The sequence below is a fragment of the Microcaecilia unicolor genome, chromosome 5, assembly GCF_901765095.1.
Source record: "Microcaecilia unicolor chromosome 5, aMicUni1.1, whole genome shotgun sequence".
Lineage (NCBI taxonomy): Eukaryota > Metazoa > Chordata > Amphibia > Gymnophiona > Siphonopidae > Microcaecilia > Microcaecilia unicolor.
Window position 1 is genome coordinate 296,837,709 of NC_044035.1, and position 21,351 is coordinate 296,859,059.

At 41.7% G+C, this 21,351-nt stretch overlaps 1 protein-coding gene across 1 annotated transcript in view; it reads right to left on the minus strand.

Moving 5' to 3' along the window:
- Nucleotides 1-21,351, minus strand: part of SLC12A4 (solute carrier family 12 member 4) — a 136,290-nt gene that overhangs the window by 22,500 nt on the left and 92,439 nt on the right. The window contains 4 exon segments of the mRNA XM_030204307.1: nucleotides 1,901-2,069; nucleotides 6,342-6,446; nucleotides 8,560-8,679; nucleotides 20,780-20,878. Of these exon segments, the coding sequence (XP_030060167.1) occupies nucleotides 1,901-2,069; nucleotides 6,342-6,446; nucleotides 8,560-8,679; nucleotides 20,780-20,878 (493 nt within the window).

Below are 21,351 nucleotides of genomic sequence, written 5' to 3' on the forward strand. Positions count from 1 at the left end.
GCTATAAAATCATTGGAGGTACAAAAACAGGTCAATAGGAACAGTTATTAACTATATTGATGAATGTTTGGGATAGGGTATCCTTCTTGAAATTAACTTGTAGCAGATATTTTAAAAAATTGTAATAGTTTTCCAGACTACATACAGTTACGCTAAGAAATTTGCAGTCTGAAGAAATATTCACAATTAATAGTATAACTCAACAACTGGTTAGAAGAGAGAAACTGGCTAGATCCATGTCAATCTGGATTCAGACCCAAATCAGAATGGAAATAGTCTTCATATCCCTACTAGATGATCTCCACAAAAACCAAGACAGGGGATACTTCTGGATTTCTCAGCAGCTTTTGACACTGTGGACCACAATATTATGCTAGCACAACTGGTAGAAACAGATATCAGTGGCAAAGTACTTACTTGGTTCAAATCCTATCTTCCATACTGTTTGGCAGCATCTTAACACCACCATGGGCGCTGACCTGCAGGGTACCACAAGGATCGATATAGTCGCCTATTCTGTTCGATATCTACTGCAAGCCACTAGCCAAGCTGATTCGATTGATGAGACACTCAGTTCTACATCTATGTGGATTATGTACAGCTACTCATACCCATTGAATCCGACTTACCTTCAGCCTTGAGTAAATTAACTACTTGTTTAACAGCAATTCAGGAATGGATTAAAAACAACAAGCTTTGCCTGAATCCAAGTAAAACTGAGCTCCTGTGGATCCCTAACACAAGTGAGCACATATCCAGTGGCGTTCCTAGGGAGGGGTGGGTGCGGTCTGCCCCGGGTGCACGCCGCTGGGGGGGTGCCACGCGCCTGTCGGTGCCACTCGTTCCGTGCTCCCTCTCCCCCGGAACAGGTTACTTCCTGTTCCAGGGCAGAGGGAGCATGGAACGAGCGAAGCAGACAGGCGCGCGGCGCTCCCCCAGCAGGTAAACATGCACCCGGGGGGGGGGGTGTCGTTTCGCTGGGGGGGGGGGTGCTGCACCCGGGGGGGGGCACATCGGCGATCCGCCCCGGGTATCAGCCGCCCTAGGAACGCCACTGCACATATCAGACATCAAAATCTCTTTTCTGAGATACAAACTCCCCCGTTAAGTCACAAGTCAGGATACAGCTAGAGTCAACACATACACTGATCCCAAAAATCCAAGCAACCTTCAAAGGTCAACTGAACTGAAAAGTCAAGTGTTATCATACTGGTTCATTCTATGATAATATAAAGAGAGGATTACTGTAATGCACTCTATACTGGTCTGACTACAAAGGGTTTGCACCAGCTCCAATTGATTCATAATGCTGCAGCAAGACTGACAGAAGGTTGTAAGTGACATGACCTCATCACACCATTTCTGCAAAAACCTCACTGGGTACCACTACAATTTAGTGTTAAATTTAAAATTCTTTGTCTGATCTTCAAGGCTGTTAACGGAAATGGGCCAGAGTACTCATATGAACATATTACCGGGTCAGATTAAGGGTCCCATTGTCCATCTAGCCCAGTATCCTGTTTCCAACAATGGCCAGTACAAGTTGCAAGTATCTGGCAGAGTCCAAAGTTTGAGAAGATTCCATGCTACTTAATCTCAAGGATAAGCAGTGGCGTTCCCCAGTGATGCACATTGGGAAGAATAAACTAAATTATAGCTATGTGATGTTAGGTTTTGTTTCATGTGTTTTCTTGCTGCTTCTATTTCTTGAAAAGGAATAGCTTCTATATTTCTTCCTGGTACAGTAGCAATATCTATATCCAACACTGGCATCATACTATGGAACACATGTAGTACATACACTTCCAGAGAGCTACTAATATTGGTTTGATGCATTGGAATCATACATCTGGTCTGCATGCAAGGAATTTTGAGAAAGGTAATATATTGGAAAATGTACCTGCTCAGCAGCTTGAGCTTCTCCAAAATTGTCCAGGAACTTTCCTTGCAAGGCTGTGCCTACAATAGTCAAACCTTTGCCAGCTTTGAGCTGGGAAGCAAATGTTAGCAATCGAGGGTACTTCACATGTAAATCTTCATCTAGCTTCAGAAGTACCAGCAACTGTGGTCTGAATGGATATAATATTTATTTATTAGGATTTAGCAAGAGCAGTTAATAAATCCAAAGACTATTTACTAATAAAAGATCTCTTGGTAGATAACATTTTAGTAGTGAAGTACTGAAACAGAAATATTTCCTTTTTCTTTTATAAATAACTAAAAAAATTGATCATATTGATCTAGAAAAAGTTAGCAATCCTTCATTACATCTTTTATATGGCTTCAAGGACAAATTGCTTTTATGCAACACACATTCTTATCTAAAGTAAGTTGGCATGCCTATGTATGCCAAGCACTGCGTGCAAATAATAGCATTAATAAGTTGTGTGCCTCACATGGCAACAGGCTCATCACACATTCATGCTCTGTCCATGGTTATGGCTTACTTTCAGGTACACACTACAAGCTAGATTCTATATATGGTGCCTTAAAAATAAGCGCCGTAAAATCACGCAGTTTAGTGTGATTCTATAAACTATGTCTAAAGTTAGGTGTAGTTTATAGAATATGCTCACATGCAACTCTTGTGCCTAAACTTTAGGTGCACCTATTTAGGCCACCTAAAACCACGCCTAAATACCTGCGCCTAAGTTAGGCATAGATCGGGTATATTCCATAATAGTGGGCATAGCTTTTTAAAAGGCCCACAACCCGCCCATTTCATGCCCATAGCCATGCCCCCTTTTCAACTGTGCACATTAGAATTTACGTGCACCGCATTATAGAATATGCCTAGAAAGTTGTGAACGTAAGTTCTAATTAAAGCCAAATAGTGCCGCTAATGGGTTAAGTACCAATTATCAGTGCTGATTGGCTTGTTAATCAACTAAGTTGTGCATGCAATTTGGCCATTCGGCCAAATTAGTTCATACAACTTAAGGCGCCATCTAGAATTAGGGGGTATGCAAGTTGCATGTCAAGTTTACAGAATAGCACCGAGCATTTATAGGCATAGGTGCCTCTATTCAATACACTTTGTTGCACAATTGGCATCTTAGTTTAGGCATGTCTTATAGATTGTCCCTTAAGACATTATCCCCTGGATTCTATATATATGACATCAAAATTTGGGCATGGATCAAAGATGTGCACATAAATTAATTAGCTAATGAGCTATTAACTTGCAATACATTTATGTCAATTATTGCAGTTAATTGGTAGTAATTGGAATTTGCACACATATCCTGTGTGCTATTCACTGGGTGCTCAAATGCACTAGCACAAATGGGGCATGGCCAGGGGTGGGGCAGGGGCATGCCAAAAAATTGCATGTGTTATAGAATAGTGCAATTCCTGTGCCCAAATGCCAAGAGTTGGGTGCCAGCACTAACACTAGGTTTCAGCTAGTGTAAATACTGGTGCCCAGCTTTGAGGCCAAGATCAGCTTTAAGCACTATTCTATAAGTGGCACTTAACTTGGAGTGATGTTTATAGAATAGTGCTCCATGCCGATTTTTTCCAGCACCAATTTTTCAATGCCGTTTATAGACTTTCCCTATTTGTCAGCAAGAGTGAAAACTAGCCTGGCTCAGACCTATATGCCTTCTGCCCACCCATGTTAACCTTGCGCCCCCCCCCCCCCAGCCAAAAAAACCAAAACTTTTTTGGCTACACCATTTCTCTATCTTATTCAGATAGTTAGAAGAAAAATAAAATCCTTGCCCTAGAAGAAATCCATATAATAAAATGTAGAGGAAGGAGTGGGTGAAAGATGGGAAGGATGGAACAGAAACAGGTAATATAAAATGGCATTTCTTTCTCTGAACAAACTCACAAATGAGTGCAAAATACAGCAGAATTATGACCAGCTGAAAGGCCTGCTCCAGGGAGATTCAGAAAGATATACTGTATACTCAGGTACACTTTTTAATCTACAAAATGAACTCCAAACCTGGGCTCCATAGATTCTCCCCTGTATAGTAATAGCCAGAGAGGCCACATTCCATATTAAAGCATCTAACATTAAACAGACACTGAATTTTCAAAGCTATTTCCCAACAGCACAGTGGCAAAGGCATTATTTTTCCTGGAAAAAAAAAATCACTAACAATTTCTAATGTGACTTTCACCGATTTCCCTAGAGCACCCTGCAAGATCTGCCAGTGCAGTTGTCACAAAGAACACAATCATGTAGACAGTTTCATAGAAGGCTATTAGTGCACTGAACTCAAAGAACCTCAAAATAACTCATGCTTTTTTTTATATATCTACTCTTGTCTCATGTCTCAGCATGACTGAACCATCCTGTGAACTTCATTAGGGCAATTCACTACTCTAAATTTCCTCTCTGTTCTACAGAGAAGCTGAATGCTTTGGTCGTTATCAAACAATGAACTTGGAAGCATTACTCCTGTCTAGAAATCACTCTTTCTAAATTTATTTTTCTTTTCTATTCTTTTTCAGTTAAAAGTAAATGATCACCGATGGATTTTTTTATAGTCTTTTCCACTGCTGTGTGTTGTCACTCTAATTGCAATGTCTGTTTCTTCTGAAGAAACTTGCCTTTCTGAAAGCAAATACTCTTCAGTGCAATCCCTATTTGCTAGCTAATTGCCCTTTTGCAAGAATTTCCGAACTCAAAATGGATTCTCATTTGAAGCAAATGGTTTTTAAACTAAAAAAAAACAAAACATCAAATTGGCATCAGGTAGTTAGATCCACTTAGATTGCTTTTGGTTCAGCTCACCTTTCTTTTTGAGAGATTGGCTCTCACTTTCTTATTTTGCTTTCTCTCCCTGGACCAGTGGCTATATTTTCTTCTGGTTACATCCATCAGTGCAAGAATAAACTATACATCAATCTCCTTTTACCACCCACCTCTCAGTTAGTTTTAAATTGATAGAAAGGCTACTTTATGGCTTATTAGATTTAGTATACTGCTTTTTGTGGGTAGCAAAGCGGTGTACAATAGTTAAAAAAACTTATAGAAGAGATAAAAAAAGGAAATACAATATAGCATAGGAAAGCTGAAAGATAAAAGAAAAAGTAGCATGAAAAAGAGAGTTATATAAAATTTACATAAAATTACATAAAAAGAAAAAAATCATAAAATTCATAGAGAACACACTGTTGTGGCAAAAAAAGGAAAATGTATACTGTGAGGAATGGTTGATGTTGAGATGAGTCAAATGCAACTGAAAACAGGTGGGTCTTCAAGGAGGAGTTAGATTGCGGATAGAATGCTTCAAGACAGAGATGTTTAGGAAGAGAGCTCCAAAGGGATGGTGCAAGGTAGAATCATTGCAGAAGAGCAAGTAGACTCAAGACGAGCTGAAAACACAGAAGGGAGGAAGAGTCTTCAGTCTTCCAGAGAGCAAAGAGTATGGGAACGGATGTAGGGAATTATTAGGTAGGAGAGAGAGGATGGACCAATAGAATAAAGTGTCTTGTGGGTTGAGGCGAGCCGTGAGGACCTTGAATTTTATCCGATGGAGAATAGGTAACCAATCGTAGTGTTTTAAAAGAGGAGAACCATTCACCTTTGCTCAGGCTATGGTGCTTTTGAGTGACAAGTTCCCAATGGGCTTATCTGACCAGCTGACGGTGAATCCAAAGTGCCCTTACAAACCAGATCATATAACAAAATGCCCATTTCTTCATTGCTCAGATGGTTTCAATGTACTTGATACAAATCAGAGTCTGGCATCAGTCTATCACCTGTGAAATATGAGGATAGCATAAACCAAAGAAGTGGTAAAAGCCAACCAAAATGTCCAGGATGACCAAAGTTTATTCTTCAGAAAAATACTGACTTGATGGATACCGACTTTTAGAATTGGATCAGAGCTTTTTCTGTGCAAAGACTACTGTTATGGCATTTCCAATGTAACTACATACTGTTTGCTGATTTGAAAGATTCCCCTGATGAAGACTGTTTGTCAAAACACATCCCGTGTTTGGTTTTTTTATCAGCATTTTTTTTCTCTGAAGACTAAACTTTGGTCATCCTGGACATTTTTGTTGGCTTTTACCACTTCTTTGGTTTATGCTATCCTCATATTTCACAGGTGATAGACTGATGCCAGACTCTGATTTGTATCAAGTACATTGAAACCATCTGAGCAATGAAGAAATGGGCATTTTGTTGGCTTTTTCCACTTTTTTGGTTTTGATTTGTGTGTCTGTGTGCCTTTTGGTGTCTTGATAGCATTCTATTCACATAATGCCAACATATGAAAAACCTTAGTAAAGGATTTAATGCCATCCTCCACTTTATGATTCTGCTTCTGCAGTGAAAGACAGATTTTGGGTTGGTATATTCTATTAAAAAAAAAACATACCTCCAGTTCTTGGTATGGGGAGGGCCTTCTTCCAATCTCAGCAAAGCATACCTTGCTGCACTCAAGGAAAGACCGCGAATACCATCTCCCCATTCCTTCTCTGCACTGCGGTAAAAAAAGTGAAGGCAAGAACAAGTAAAAATAATACTGGATACGAGTTCATTGTTTTTAGTAACAGTAGTTTCTTAAATGTTTCCCAGATTTGAAGCCTTGATGACTGATGCTTCTGCTGAAAAGTTTCAAACTTAGCCAAATTCACCCCCTCTTTTGGGCCCTTTTACTAAAGTTTAGCGTGTGCTAACAAACATTAGTGCATGTTAAATTCTACATGTTCTATTTTATACTTCTGGACCACACGGCACTTAGCCCATGCTAATGTCCATTAGTGCACTCTAAGCTTTAGTAAAAGGGCCTCTTTGTGTGCTAACTTGTGTCCTATATGTGCACATGGATTATTTAAGATATTTGGAAAACAAAGGTAAGACTTTCAGACCTAATATTTGACACATTTGGGAGTCAATTCTCAAAATCACTTAAGAAATCAGCAGCGGGTGCCAACTACACAAATGATTTGGGCTCAAAATCCTTCAGCTTCATATTTGATCAATGTTAGTCAATATATAGATAAAATATATCCATATAAAATGAGGAGGGGCAGAAATATTCCCAGGATGGATCCTATCTGTATAGTGGTAATATTCAGCTACTATACAGGTATAAGTATCCAGATCTCTCAGCTGCATGATCACTGGTATAAAAAAATATACAAATAATTTCTTGGTGTATCTTTATACCTGTATTTTCAGTGATGATGTGATATACAAATGCATCTTGAAATAACCACATAATAGCCCTCTTGATTTATTTTTAATAGCTTCATCTGGCAGAGTTGCAAATTTGCTAGATTCTTCTTATATGAGATACAGAGCCCAGTTTTACAAAGGATGAGGAGAGGAAAATTAAGACATTTATTTATTTATTTTATTTTTATTACATTTGTACCCCGCGCTTTCCCACTCATGGCAGGCTCAATGCAGCGGGCAATGGAGGGTTAAGTGACTTGCCCAGAGTCACAAGGAGCTGCCTGTGCCGGGAATCGAACGCAGTTCCTCAGTTCCCCAGGACCAATTGAAAAATTCCCACCATATTTTACAAAGGCACTATCAAATGGAGAGCCTCATAAAATATATGCAAGGATATGAAGGAGTGCACATGAATGGCTCTCTACATCCAGTGGTAGCAGTGATTTAAAAAAGATGCACATGGTGAAAAGAAGTGCAACACTACCACACTTAGAAGTGGAAGCATCTTTTCAAAATCACTGTTCCTGACACCAGCCATAGCCTCATTTCCATCCTGACAGCAACACCCTACCTTCTAATCCCTCCCACATATTCCAAACCTAATCTGACAGCACTCAATATGTCTACCCTTCTGACCCTTCTATGATTCCCACCCACCATCCATACCCTTCCAGTCCTCCCCCCTTCTCAAGAACCCTCCCCTCCAATCCCACCCCAGCTCTTCCCAGGCATTCCTGGTGTCTAGTGGGGATCAGGAGTGATCCCCAGTTGCTCTTCTTGCATCAAAGCTCTGAGTTCAAAATGGCATCATGACCCCAAGTGGCTATCTCACAGTAGTATCACTAGGAGTCTGCCTACACATGGGCAGTCTGTTTTCCACATTTAAAACATTCCCCTCCAAATTCAGTCCAGCCATTAAAGTAATTGTTCTTATCCAGTGACTACAGAGTGTGGCTCCCCCTGTAATTTCGATAAACACGGATCCTGATTCCGACCACTAGGTGTTGCAAATGAGCAACAGTAAAGACTCCCTGTCCATGTGGCTGTGAATACATCCTAACTTACTCTATATGCTAGATGTCATGGTGTTATCAGCATTACATTATTCATTCTATGAGAAAATAAATGCATTTTAAAAATGATGATTTTAATGGAAGGTTTAACCCTTTCTGTTTAGACAAGGTCAAAACTGTTATATGTTCCTAGTGGAGTTGACAGGGCACTAACCTCCTAAATCAAACTTCTCAAACTCAATCAAAAGGGCAAGAAGAGACCATACTATGTTCACAACTTATTTGAGTTCAGTTAAACGGCAGAGACCCGATCAAATTCTGGATTTTTGTAAATAAGTTACAGAACAATATTAAAATCTAGCTGGATTCCCTTGTCCTATAAAAAGAAAATGAATTACTCACCCTTGGTATTCTATGTACTTGTAAATCATGCCTGCAATCAGCATAGCCACCAGTGCATAATACCACGAAGAAATGAACATCAATGCAAGACAAATGCTCATGCCTAAGAATGAGAGAGCCCTAAGCAAAAACACAAGCAAGCATCTCAAATGAAATGGTTAAAAAGAATCACAGATTGGTCATACATTTATTAAGTATAAATCTTTATATTTTATAATTTGCTGTTTCTTCTTTGACATCAACTTCCATCTATCCAGACAGGTCCTACCCTCCACTTCTAGCAGGAAGATGGGGAGAGATAACCATATGTTCCTTGTTGACCTGTGGAGTTGACTCATACCACTCTTACAAGGATATTATTGGATTTATTATCATATTAACCACTCTAACTTTAGTTGCATTATTCTGCCCAAACCTATTATCAGACCCAGAAAACTTCACCCCAGCAAACCCATTGGTTACACCACCACACATTAAACCAGAATGATATTTTCTCTTCGCTTATGCTATCCTTCGATCTATCCCAAACAAATTAGGTGGCGCATCATGAAAAACAGGGATACTATGGTTCCCTTGATCAGCTGGTTGAGCTGCCACTGGTAGGAGGACTTGCAGTGAGCAAAATATGTGCATAAATGCCAATCCTGCTTCTCTTCTTCTGCCTATTTGCCACCCATGGAAATTAGCATTTCTTTCAAAGAGTGTTATGATTTTTAACCATTTTTAATACCAAAAGGGAATTGTTTGGATCCTAATTGCCTTGGGTCTGTTTCTATTCTACCATGTTTAACTAAGTTGACCGAATAGTGAGGCTCATGTTCTGTTTCATTAACAATGGAATGTGTTTTGTGACTGATACAGTCCTGAAACGTTTTTGGTTCACACCAAACATCCAAAAGGAAGGGATACTATAAACAATATTCTTCAAAAAATCTCTTCCAATAAATATCACAAATATTTCCATATCACTTAAAAAATGTAATCAATGGAGAGGAGTATCTTAAGTTCTGGGAAACTCCTCATGTACTTCACTAAATATTGGGCTCATTTTCAAAAGAGAAAAATGTCCAAAAAGTGGCATAAATCTGCATTTGTACGTTTTTCTCACAAATCGTCCAAATTGGCATTTTCAAAACCAATTTTTAGATGTTTTTCTATGAGGTCCGTCAGAAATGCGTTGAAATCACAAGGGGGGTGTGTCAGGGATGAGTTAAGGGTGGAATCTGGGCATTCCTAAGATGTGTGGAGGAGTGGCCTAGTGGTTAGAGCACCGGTCTTGCAATCCAGAGGTGGCCGGTTCAAATCCTGCTGCTGCTCCTTGTGATCTTGGGCAAGTCACTTAACCCTCCATTGCCTCAGGTACAACCTTAGATTGTGAGCCCTCCTGGGACAAAGAAATATCCAGAGTACCTGAATGTAACTCACCTTGAGCTACTACTGAAAAAGGTGTGAGCAAAATCTAAATAAATAAATAATGAAACAGAACAAAACTGTCCAAGACTAACACTAAGACATTTTGAGCTAGATCAGTTTTTAAAACGAATAAGACAAAAAAAGGTGCCCTAAATGACCAGATGACCACTGGAGGGAATCAGGGGTGACTTCCCCTTACTCTCCCAGTGGTAACTAACTCCTTCCCACCCCCCAAAAAATGTAATTAAAAACATTACTTGCCAACCTCAGATGTTAGACTCAGGTCCATTAGAATAGCACGAAGGTCCCTGGAATAGTCTAGTGGTGGGTGCAGTGCACCGCAGACAGGTGGACCCAAGCCCATATCTCTCCCCCTACCTGTTACACTTGTGGAGGAAACTGTGAGCCCTCCAAAATTCACCAGAAACCCATTGTACCTACATATAGGTGCCCCCTTCACCTGTAAGGTCTATGGTAGTGGTGTACAGTTGGGGGTAGTGGGTTTAGGGGGGCTCAGCAGACAAGATAAGGGAGCAATGGTGAGATGTGTATCTGGGTGCATTTTATGAAGTGCACTGCAGTGCCCCCTAGGGTGCCCTATTGCTTTCCTGGGATGTTTGGGAGACCAGTCTACTAAAAATACTGGCTCCTCCTACATCCCAATGGCTTGATTTTGTGCGTTTTGCACTTGGACGTTTTTTTTGTTTCAAAACAGTATTTTCAAAAACAAAGATATACATTTATCATTTTTGAAAATTACCTTCTTTTCTATTCAGATTTTGGACGTTTTTTGCAAAATGTCCAAAATCAGACTTAGACATCATATCGAAAATGCCCATCAGTTAAAGAACAATTTTTACAATGAGTGCAATGATAAAGTTTCTTGGAACTCATTATCGTAAAAAGTGTTTTGTAAGTGATATATTCAGCGATGTATTTAGTGATTTACATGAGAGGTTTCTGGGTAGATGATCATAATTTTGGAAGTCAATGAAAAAAAGCGGAGTCAAATCAGTGAAAGTAGGAACCAGATGATTCTTTAATATACTCAGCGGCTGAAAAGAAGGAAAAATCCAACGCAACTATGTTTCAGCATGGCATGTGCCTGCTTCAGGAGTAAAACCTCTTGTGTAGAAATACCAGATGTTAAGAAATGGAATAAAAAGCTGGCTCTGTATTCAATGATTCTCGATGTGCATCTTAAGCAAAGCTCAGTGAGTAAAAGCGATCAAAGCCATAAAGCACGTTTGATTGGTGCACTGATTGACTCCACTTTTTTCATCGATTTTTGGTTTGCTCCATCCATGGAGGTTTGTTTTTCCTTCTCTTCGTTTTGCTGCATAATTTTGAAAAGCAATAGAGGAAATCTCTGTATATTGGGAACTAGCCTTTTGCCTCATATACAATTACCCCAGAACTTAAAAGATACTTCTCTCCACTGATAAAGAATTTTTTTTTACGTGATATGGACACATTTGTGATATTTACTGGAAGTGGTTTTTGAAGGAACGTTATTCGTCAACATCACAGACCACTGGATTCATACCCCCGAACATGATCTAGCTATGGTGGCAGTATTTTTAGATATTTTAGCTGCCTTTGACATTGTAAGACATAATGCCCTGCTCCAGCATTTGCAGAATGCAAGAATTATAAGTACTATTCCAATCTGGTTTGGGTTGTATCTGAATGGGAGGACAGATAACTCTAGGTTATTTAATGTAACTCAAGGTTCCTTCAGGATTCAATTTTTCTCACATCCTTTAATTTATATTTGCAGCCACTCTGCGTTGAACTTGTTAATTTTGGTGTATCATTTAGGGCAGTCGTTCTCAAACCCGACTACCAACCAGTCGGGTTTTATCCCTAATGAATATACATAAGAGAGATTTGCAAACTTCTCTCAGTCATATTCTTTAGGAGTATCTGAAAATCTGACTGGCTCGTGGTCTCCCAGGACAGGTTTGAGAACCACTTATTTAGGGTATATGGTGATGTCACAATGTATCTTCTTTGCAAGGATAATATACAGTGGTGGAAATAAGTATTTGATCCCTTGCTGATTTTGTAAGTTTGCCCACTGACAAAGACATGAGCAGCCCATAATTGAAGGGTAGGTTATTGGTAACAGTGAGAGATAGCACATCACAAATTAAATCCGGAAAATCACATTGTGGAAAGTATATGAATTTATTTGCATTCTGCAGAGGGAAATAAGTATTTGATCCCCCACCAACCAGTAAGAGATCTGGCCCCTACAGACCAGGTAGATGCTCCAAATCAACTCGTTACCTGCATGACAGACAGCTGTCGGCAATGGTCACCTGTATGAAAGACACCTGTCCACAGACTCAGTGAATCAGTCAGACTCTAACCTCTACAAATGGCCAAGAGCAAGGAGCTGTCTAAGGATGTCAGGGACAAGATCATACACCTGCACAAGGCTGGAATGGGCTACAAAACCATCAGTAAGACGCTGGGCGAGAAGGAGACAACTGTTGGTGCCATAGTAAGAAAATGGAAGAAGTACAAAATGACTGTCAATCGACAAAGATCTGGGGCTCCACGCAAAATCTCACCTCGTGGGGTATCCTTGATCATGAGGAAGGTTAGAAATCAGCCTACAACTACAAGGGGGGAACTTGTCAATGATCTCAAGGCAGCTGGGACCACTGTCACCACGAAAACCATTGGTAACACATTACGACATAACGGATTGCAATCCTGCAGTGCCCGCAAGGTCCCCCTGCTCCGGAAGGCACATGTGACGGCCCGTCTGAAGTTTGCCAGTGAACACCTGGATGATGCCGAGAGTGATGGGAGAAGGTGCTGTGGTCAGATGAGACAAAAATTGAGCTCTTTGGCATGAACTCAACTCGCCGTGTTTGGAGGAAGAGAAATGCTGCCTATGACCCAAAGAACACCGTCCCCACTGTCAAGCATGGAGGTGGAAATGTTATGTTTTGGGGGTGTTTCTCTGCTAAGGGCACAGGACTACTTCACCGCATCAATGGGAGAATGGATGGGGCCATGTACCGTACAATTCTGAGTGACAACCTCCTTCCCTCCGCCAGGGCCTTAAAAATGGGTCGTGGCTGGGTCTTCCAGCACGACAATGACCCAAAACATACAGCCAAGGCAACAAAGGAGTGGCTCAGGAAGAAGCACATTAGGGTCATGGAGTGGCCTAGCCAGTCACCAGACCTTAATCCCATTGAAAACTTATGGAGGGAGCTGAAGCTGCGAGTTGCCAAGCGACAGCCCAGAACTCTTAATGATTTAGAGATGATCTGCAAAGAGGAGTGGACCAAAATTCCTCCTGACATGTGTGCAAACCTCATCATCAACTACAGAAGACGTCTGACCGCTGTGCTTGCCAACAAGGGTTTTGCCACCAAGTATTAGGTCTTGTTTGCCAGAGGGATTAAATACTTATTTCCCTCTGCAGAATGCAAATAAATTCATATACTTTCCACAATGTGATTTTCCGGATTTAATTTGTGATGTGCTATCTCTCACTGTTACCAATAACCTACCCTTCAATTATGGGCTGCTCATGTCTTTGTCAGTGGGCAAACTTACAAAATCAGCAAGGGATCAAATACTTATTTCCACCACTGTATGTACTGCTTTGACTAAACTAGGGGAAGTACTAACTCAGGCCTCTAGCTAGCTGTCATCTAATGGATTAATGATAAACTATAAGAAGACACAGACAGTATTGTTTTCTAAACATGCTGCTTTTGTTGCGCCAGATATGTTCCTGGTAGAATATAGTATATGACAACAGATAAAGACCTGCATGGTCCATCTAGTCTGCCTAATTAGGAAGCTAGAGGCAGACTTGCCACTCCATGCAGATTACACTCTGGACATGATCAAATACTGACATAACACATAGGGTGGTTACACAATCATGGAAGGGAGGTTTTATAATTTTGGATAGTTCCATTTATTGTCAATACTTGAATAAACCGGCAATTCTTCAATGTTGCAAACTGTTATTTTACTCGTTATCAACCCCTTAAGTGACTGTGACATAAAAATATGCACACTTTTTCTTGATCTGCTATCCTCAAGTCACAGACTTATTATAAGTCTGCCTGGCACTGGTCCTACTTCCCAGTCATTGTAGTTGCCGTCAAAGCCCACTCTTGCTCATCCACAATTGAGACACACTGTAAAAGTCTACCTTGTTTTGCCATATTTGGGACACAGAACATAGAAGTCCACTGAGCACTGGGCTTACTACTGGAATTGCTGTCTAAGCACAGACAAGTTTTTATTTTGATTCCATCCTTGTACCATATAAGGGTCCTGTGTGCTTATCCCATGCATTTTTTAATTCCGGCACCGTTTTCATCTCTACCACCTCCCATGAGAGGGCTTTCAAGGCATCCACTTCCCTCTCCATGAATAAGTACTTCCGGACGTTACTCTACTACTACTACTTATCATTTCTATAGCGCTACAAGGCATATGCAGCGCTGTACACCATACACAAAAAGACAGCCCCTGCTCAAAGAGCTTACAATCTAGATAAGACAGGTAAACAGACAGAACAATTAAGGGTAAGGGAATAAAAGGTGAGGTTAAAGGACAGGGCAAGTAAGTAGTGGTTAGGAGTCAAAAGCAGCGGTAAAGAGTACTCCTGAGTCTACCACCCTGTAATTTCTATCCATATCTCAAATTCTATCACTTCCCCTTCTCTGGAAAAGATTTGTATGTATATTGATACCTTTCAACATCTGTATCCTGTCTCCTTATCCCACCTCTCCTCTAGGGTATACACATTCAGGTCCTTAAGTCTTTTCTCATACGGTTTTTGGAGCAAACCCCATTCCATTTTTTGTCACTTGTCTCTGGACAGCTTCAAATTTTTATGTCCTTAGCTAGATATGACCTCTAAAACTGAACACAATACACCAGGTGTGACCTCACTTATATAGGGGCATTAAGAGTTCTTTTCTTCTGTGGTTTATACCCCTCTCTATGCATTCCAGCATCTTTTGGCCACACCTTCACATTGTTTCACTGCCTTCAGATTCTCAAACACTATCACCCCAAGGACTCTTTCCTTAACCATGCTTGTCAGTCTCTCACCACCTATCTCGTACTTCTCCTTTGGATTTCTACACCCCAATTGCATTATTCTGCACTTTTTTGCATTAAATTTTAGCTGCCAGTCCTTAGACCATTCTTCTAATTTTTGAAGATCCATTCTCATGTTTTCTAATCCCTCTGTAGTGTACACTAGGCTGAATATTTTTATGTCATATGCAGAAAGACAAACCTTTCCTTCTAATCCTTCAACAATGTTGTTCACAAATATATTAAACAAAGGATAGGGGATGGGACTTAATATACAACCTTTCTGCGGTTACAGTCAAAGCAGTTTATATATTATATACAGGTACTTATTTTGTACCTGGGGCAATGGAGGGTTAAGTGATTTGCCCACAGTCACAAGGAACTGTAGTGGGAATTGAACCCAGTTCACCAGTATCAACGCCCACTGCGCAAATCAGTAGGCTACTCCTCCACTCAGTCCCAGTACCAAATCCCTGAGGCACTCCACTGTTCACGTTCCTTTCTTCCAAATATACTCTATTCATTGCCACCCTCTGTTGACTGGTTAGTCAACCAGTTTTCTATCCAGTTTACCACCTTGAATCCCACCTTCAGCCCACTTAGCTTATTTGGTAGCCTCCTGTGAGGAACCATATCAAAGGCTTTGCAGAAATTCAAGTAAAATGAATCAGATTCGTTTGGCAGAACTTTCCTTTGGTAAAACCATGTTGCCTTGTATCTTGCAGCCCGTCGGCTTCTAAGAAGTTCACTATTGTTCAAGCAGTGTCTCTATTACTTTTCCAACCACCAAAGTGAGGCTTACCTACCTATGGTTTCCCACTTCTTTCCTGTTCCCACTTTTGTGAAGAGGGACCACATGCACTCTTCTCCAGTTTCCTTAAGGGGACCTGCCAGGATTTCTACGAGTTCCTTCAATATCTGGGATGTATCCCATCTGGCTCCATGGCTTTTTTTCCACTTTCAAAAATTTCAAGCTGTTCATAAGCACTTTCTTCTATGAATGGTGCAATACACACTGCATTCCCATATATATCCTTGGTAAATATCCATGGTCCTCTCCCAGGATTTTCCTCCGTGAACACAGAAGAATTTATTTAGCACATCTGCTTCTTCCATATCACTCTTCACATAATGGGTCCCAGTATCTTTCAATCTTACAATTCCATTTCTAGCCGTCCTCCTTTCCCCAATATATCTGAAAAAAATCTTGTCACCTCTCTTTACATCTTGAGCCACTTTTTCTTCTGCCTGTGCTTTTGCTAGCTGTATTTTCCCCTTCACTTGAGCTTTACCTGGTAACCTTTTCTGTGTGCCTCTTGTTGTGTTCTTCTTTATTTCTTCAATGCCACCTCTCTTGCCTTTATTTTTTTAGCCTCTTTTTTGGAGAGCCATAAAGGTTTCCTTTTTCTCTTGCTTTTCTTTACTTTCCGTACGTAAAGACCTGTTGCCATATTTTTAAGCTGCTTTCAGTTTGACATAAGTACATAAGTACATAAGTAGTGCCATACTGGGAAAGACCAAAGGTCCATCTAGCCCAGCATCCTGTCACCGACAGTGGCCAATCCAGGTCAAGGGCACCTGGCACGCTCCCCAAACGTAAAAACATTCCAGACAAGTTATACCTAAAAATGCGGAATTTTTCCAAGTCCATTTAATAGCGGTCTATGGACTTGTCCTTTAGGAATCTATCTAACCCTTTTTAAACTCCGTCAAGCTAACCGCCCGTACCACGTTCTCCGGCAACGAATTCCAGAGTCTAATTACACGTTGGGTGAAGAAAATTTTTCTCCGATTCGTTTTAAATTTACCACACTGTAGCTTCAACTCATGCCCTCTAGTCCTAGTATTTTTGGATAGCGTGAACAGTCGCTTCACATCCACCCGATCCATTCCACTCATTATTTTATACACTTCTATCATATCTCCCCTCAGCCGTCTCTTCTCCAAGCTGAAAAGCCCTAGCCTTCTCAGCCTCTCTTCATAGGAAAGTCGTCCCATCCCCACTATCATTTTCGTCGCCCTTCGCTGTACCTTTTCCAATTCTACTATATCTTTTTTGAGATACGGAGACCAGTACTGAACACAATACTCCAGGTGCGGTCGCACCATGGAGCGATACAACGGCATTATAACATCCGCACACCTGGACTCCATACCCTTCCTAATAACACCCAACATTCTATTCGCTTTCCTAGCCGCAGCAGCACACTGAGCAGAAGGTTTCAGCATATCATCGACGACGACACCCAGATCCCTTTCTTGATCCGTAACTCTAACGCGGAACCTTGCAAGACGTAGCTATAATTCGGGTTCCTCTTACCCACATGCATCACTTTGCACTTGTCAACATTGAACTTCATCTGCCACTTGCACGCCCATTCTCCCAGTCTCGCAAGGTCCTCCTGTAATCGTTCACATTCCTCCTGCGACTTGACGACCCTGAATAATTTTGTGTCATCGGCGAATTTAATTACCTCACTAGTTATTCCCATCTCTAGGTCATTTATAAATACATTAAAAGCAAACGGACCCAGCACAGACCCCTGCGGGACCCCACTAACTACCCTCCTCCACTGAGAATACTGGCCACGCAATCCTACTCTCTGCTTCCTATCTTTCAACCAGTTCTTAATCCATAATAATACCCTACCTCCGATTCCATGGCTCTGCAATTTCTTCAGGAGTCTTTCGTGCGGCACTTTGTCAAACGCCTTCTGAAAATCCAGATATACAATATCAACCGGCTCGCCATTGTCCACATGTTTGCTTACCCCCTCAAAAAAAATGCATTAGATTGGTGAGGCAAGACTTCCCTTCACTAAATCCGTGCTGACTTTGTCTCATCAGTCCATGTTTTTGTATATGCTCTGCAATTTTATTCTTAATAATAGCCTCCACCATCTTGCCCGGCACCGACGTCAGACTCACTGGTCTATAATTTCCCGGATCTCCTCTGGAACCCTTCTTAAAAATCGGAGTAACATTGGCTACCCTCCAGTCTTCCGGTACTACACTCGATTTTAGGGACAGATTGCATATTTCTAACAGTAGCTCCGCAAGTTCATTTTTTAGTTCTATTAATACTCTGGGATGAATACCATCAGGTCCCGGTGATTTACTACTCTTCAGCTGCTGAACTGACCCATTACATCCTCCAAGGTTACAGAGAATTTGTTTAGTTTCTCCGACTCCCCCGCTTCAAATATTCTTTCCGGCACCGGTGTCCCCCCCAAATCCTCCTCGGTGAAGACCGAAGCAAAGAATTCATTTAATTTCTCCGCTACGGCTTTGTCCTCCTTGATCGCCCCTTTAACACCATTTTCGTCCAGCGGCCCAACCGACTCTTTGGCCGGTTTCCTGCTTTTAATGTATCTAAAAAAATTTTTACTATGTATTTTTGCTTCCAACGCTAATTTCTTCTCAAAGTCCTTTTTTGCCCTCCTTCCACCTCTCCTATATGTGTTGTGACAAGGCAAGCCCCAGAGATTCCCCAGTGAAGCAGTTGAGCCCAGAACTACGGGTCCCAGAAGTCCTTGCAAGAATGAGAGAAGAGAGTAGTCCTAAAAAAATGGAATGGATTCCAAGCCCCAGCAGGGGCAGCAATGGCTCGAGGCAGGGTGAGCCTGTTACTCCCTTCCCCACTAGAGGGAGAGGGAAGGATGAAGCTCAGTTTCCCTGGCTTTGCCATCAGTATATAATTCCCCCCAGCTGTGAGAAGGGGAGAGCAGATTCCCTGGAGGCTCTCAGTCACCAGGAGAGAGGGGGAGACGAATGGAGTGAGATTCCATGGAGTATGTGGAGGAAGGAAGTAGCCTGCCACTAGAGCTGCCTAAGGGAGAGGAGCCAGCTACCATGGAGTGGGAGAATTCAAAGGTTGCCCTGCCTAGCACTTGAAGGCAGTGGAGGAGGCCACACCGGGCGCAGTGCTGAGAGGTGGGAGAAACTGCCAACCCTGCTCCTTACAGGGTTCCCTCTGTGCTGTGAAAAGGCAGGTGATTTGTGGTATTGGTTTAATGTGCAAAGACTGTCCATGAAGATTTGCTCTGAACTGTTGTGCTATATTGGCAGTGTGCTGAACTCTTACTAAACCCTTCTGAAGGAGGGGGAAGGGAAAGCTAATGCCCTAACAGAGGACCTGAGGTCTTGAGGAGCTGAGCATTTGCTGAGGGATTTTGAGACCTAGACTCTACATTTTTTCTTTTGACGATTATCTTATGAGGACTGTACCTTTTTCTTTTGAAGACTATATTAAGAGGGCTGTACCTTTTGTTTTGAAGAATATATTATGATTTTTGGTATGAAATTGCCTTGATAATAAAATACTTTGGCCCAGAGTCCCAGTATCAGCAGCATTCTGCCCTGGAACCTTGGGAGCCCCGCAGGCTTGCTGGCTCCACCCAAGAGGAGGAAGCGGACCCCCCCCTTTAAAGTGTAAGTGGCATGTATGAATGTAATTGCATGATACTGTGAAATGCATTAACATATGTAAGTAGTAGAATGCTGCAGCCATAATAAATCCACTTTTCATCTCAGATGATTTGTCAAGTACCGATATTTTGGAATGTAGTCTGTGAGGATGAAAAGAGGGTGCAAACCTGCCCTGTTTGAGGAGCTGACCTAGCCACTTTGGGGGGGGGGGGGGGCGGGGGTCAAGTGCATAAACAGGTGGCGGTCCAGCACAGCTAAGGAAAGGATACTGGGGGTTGGGGGGGGGGGGAGGAATAAGTTTGGAGGGAGGTTAGAAAGATATGGCCGATGACTTGGAAGGGAATATAGGAAGGATAGGCAGGCAGGAAGGAAGAAGACTAGGAGGTAGATGACAGCATAAAATGGGAGGGGTAGCCATAGACAACTCCAAGAGGCAGGTTAGAGGGGGCTGGCATCAGGAACATAAGGAGGGGAATTGCAAAGGTGAAATCGCCATTTTGCATGCTGCTCCACTGGCTCACCCACCCACCCACCCCACCTGCCCCAGCGCAAGGGAGACAGGGTCATGACATAGCATTTAGCAGTGGGTCCTAGCCTGACAGAGCACACACCACTATGTTTAGACCAAATCAAGCTTAAACAGTGGACAAAGGTGAATTTTTGTCACATGCTATCAGTGACACGGATAATGTCAAAGAAAAAGGCAGTTCCCCTCTTTTATGGAGGGGGGGGGGAGGGGTTCCATGCCAGAAGAACAAAAGAATACCTACCACAGACTATGGACTTTTCCTCCAGGAACAGGGCCCTTTTTCCCACAGCTTGATGAAAGGGGAGTGCCAAGGTGCCACCTGCCCTGTTTGTGGAACATGTTACATACACACACACTATCTGATGTGTCTGATTTCTGCAAGAGAGAGTTCAGGCCTTTGGGAGCTAATAACTTGGGTTAGTTCAGCTTGAGCAGTATGGTGGTTCTATTCATTATGTTATGATTTTGTGTGCATGTTTTTCATTTTATATGTTTGTTACATTGTGTAAGTGTCTATTGTATCATTTTGTTGTCTATGTTTAATGTTAACCACTTAGATTTTCAAATTGGTGGCATATAAATATCAATGCATGAAATGAAAGTCTTGCAGCTCCGGGATTATGCATAATTGAGTCCATTTATTTCCTATATTTATATACCACCTACCCAAATAGTTCCAACCCCAAAGTTTGATATCAAATTAACAAGTCTGTTAGAATTATAAAGGGAACAGAAGATACTGTTGAAAGGTTTTCTTACCAATGGTAGAATTTAAATCGTGGTCGCCAGTTTGGAGTTCTTAGGAGTGTCTGCACTGCACAGGCCAGATTCACAAATAAATAGCACATTAAGAAAAACCTGTAAAATGTCACAAGTTCAGCATATTTTCATAGAAATCTGTACTCTAAAAAGCTTGTTCATTCTCCTGAAATCTAAATTTCATGTGCTATTTTTAGCTATGAGGAAAATGCCACCAAGAAGGTGGAGGTACACTAGGATCCTACGCAAGGAAACACACACAGCAGGGAGTAGGAAGGGAAGGCTCCTCCAAGAAACTGGGGAAGACGTATATTGTAAATCAAACCTTTATTCCAAGTTACACAGCCTTATGGTACTACCGAAGTGTGGTGAGGCTGTCTTGAGAAGTCGTGGCAGTCATTTTGTGAAGACAGCTGACAGGGACAGGAGCCCCCACCACCCCACCAAGGAGGTCAGGTAGGCCCTGGGGTAGGTGGGGATGGGAGAGGTATGAGCCTAGGGGGGGGGGGGAAGAGGGCTATACACCACAACTTGGGGGTTTTGGGGGGGGGGTGCTGGGTGCCATGGACCTC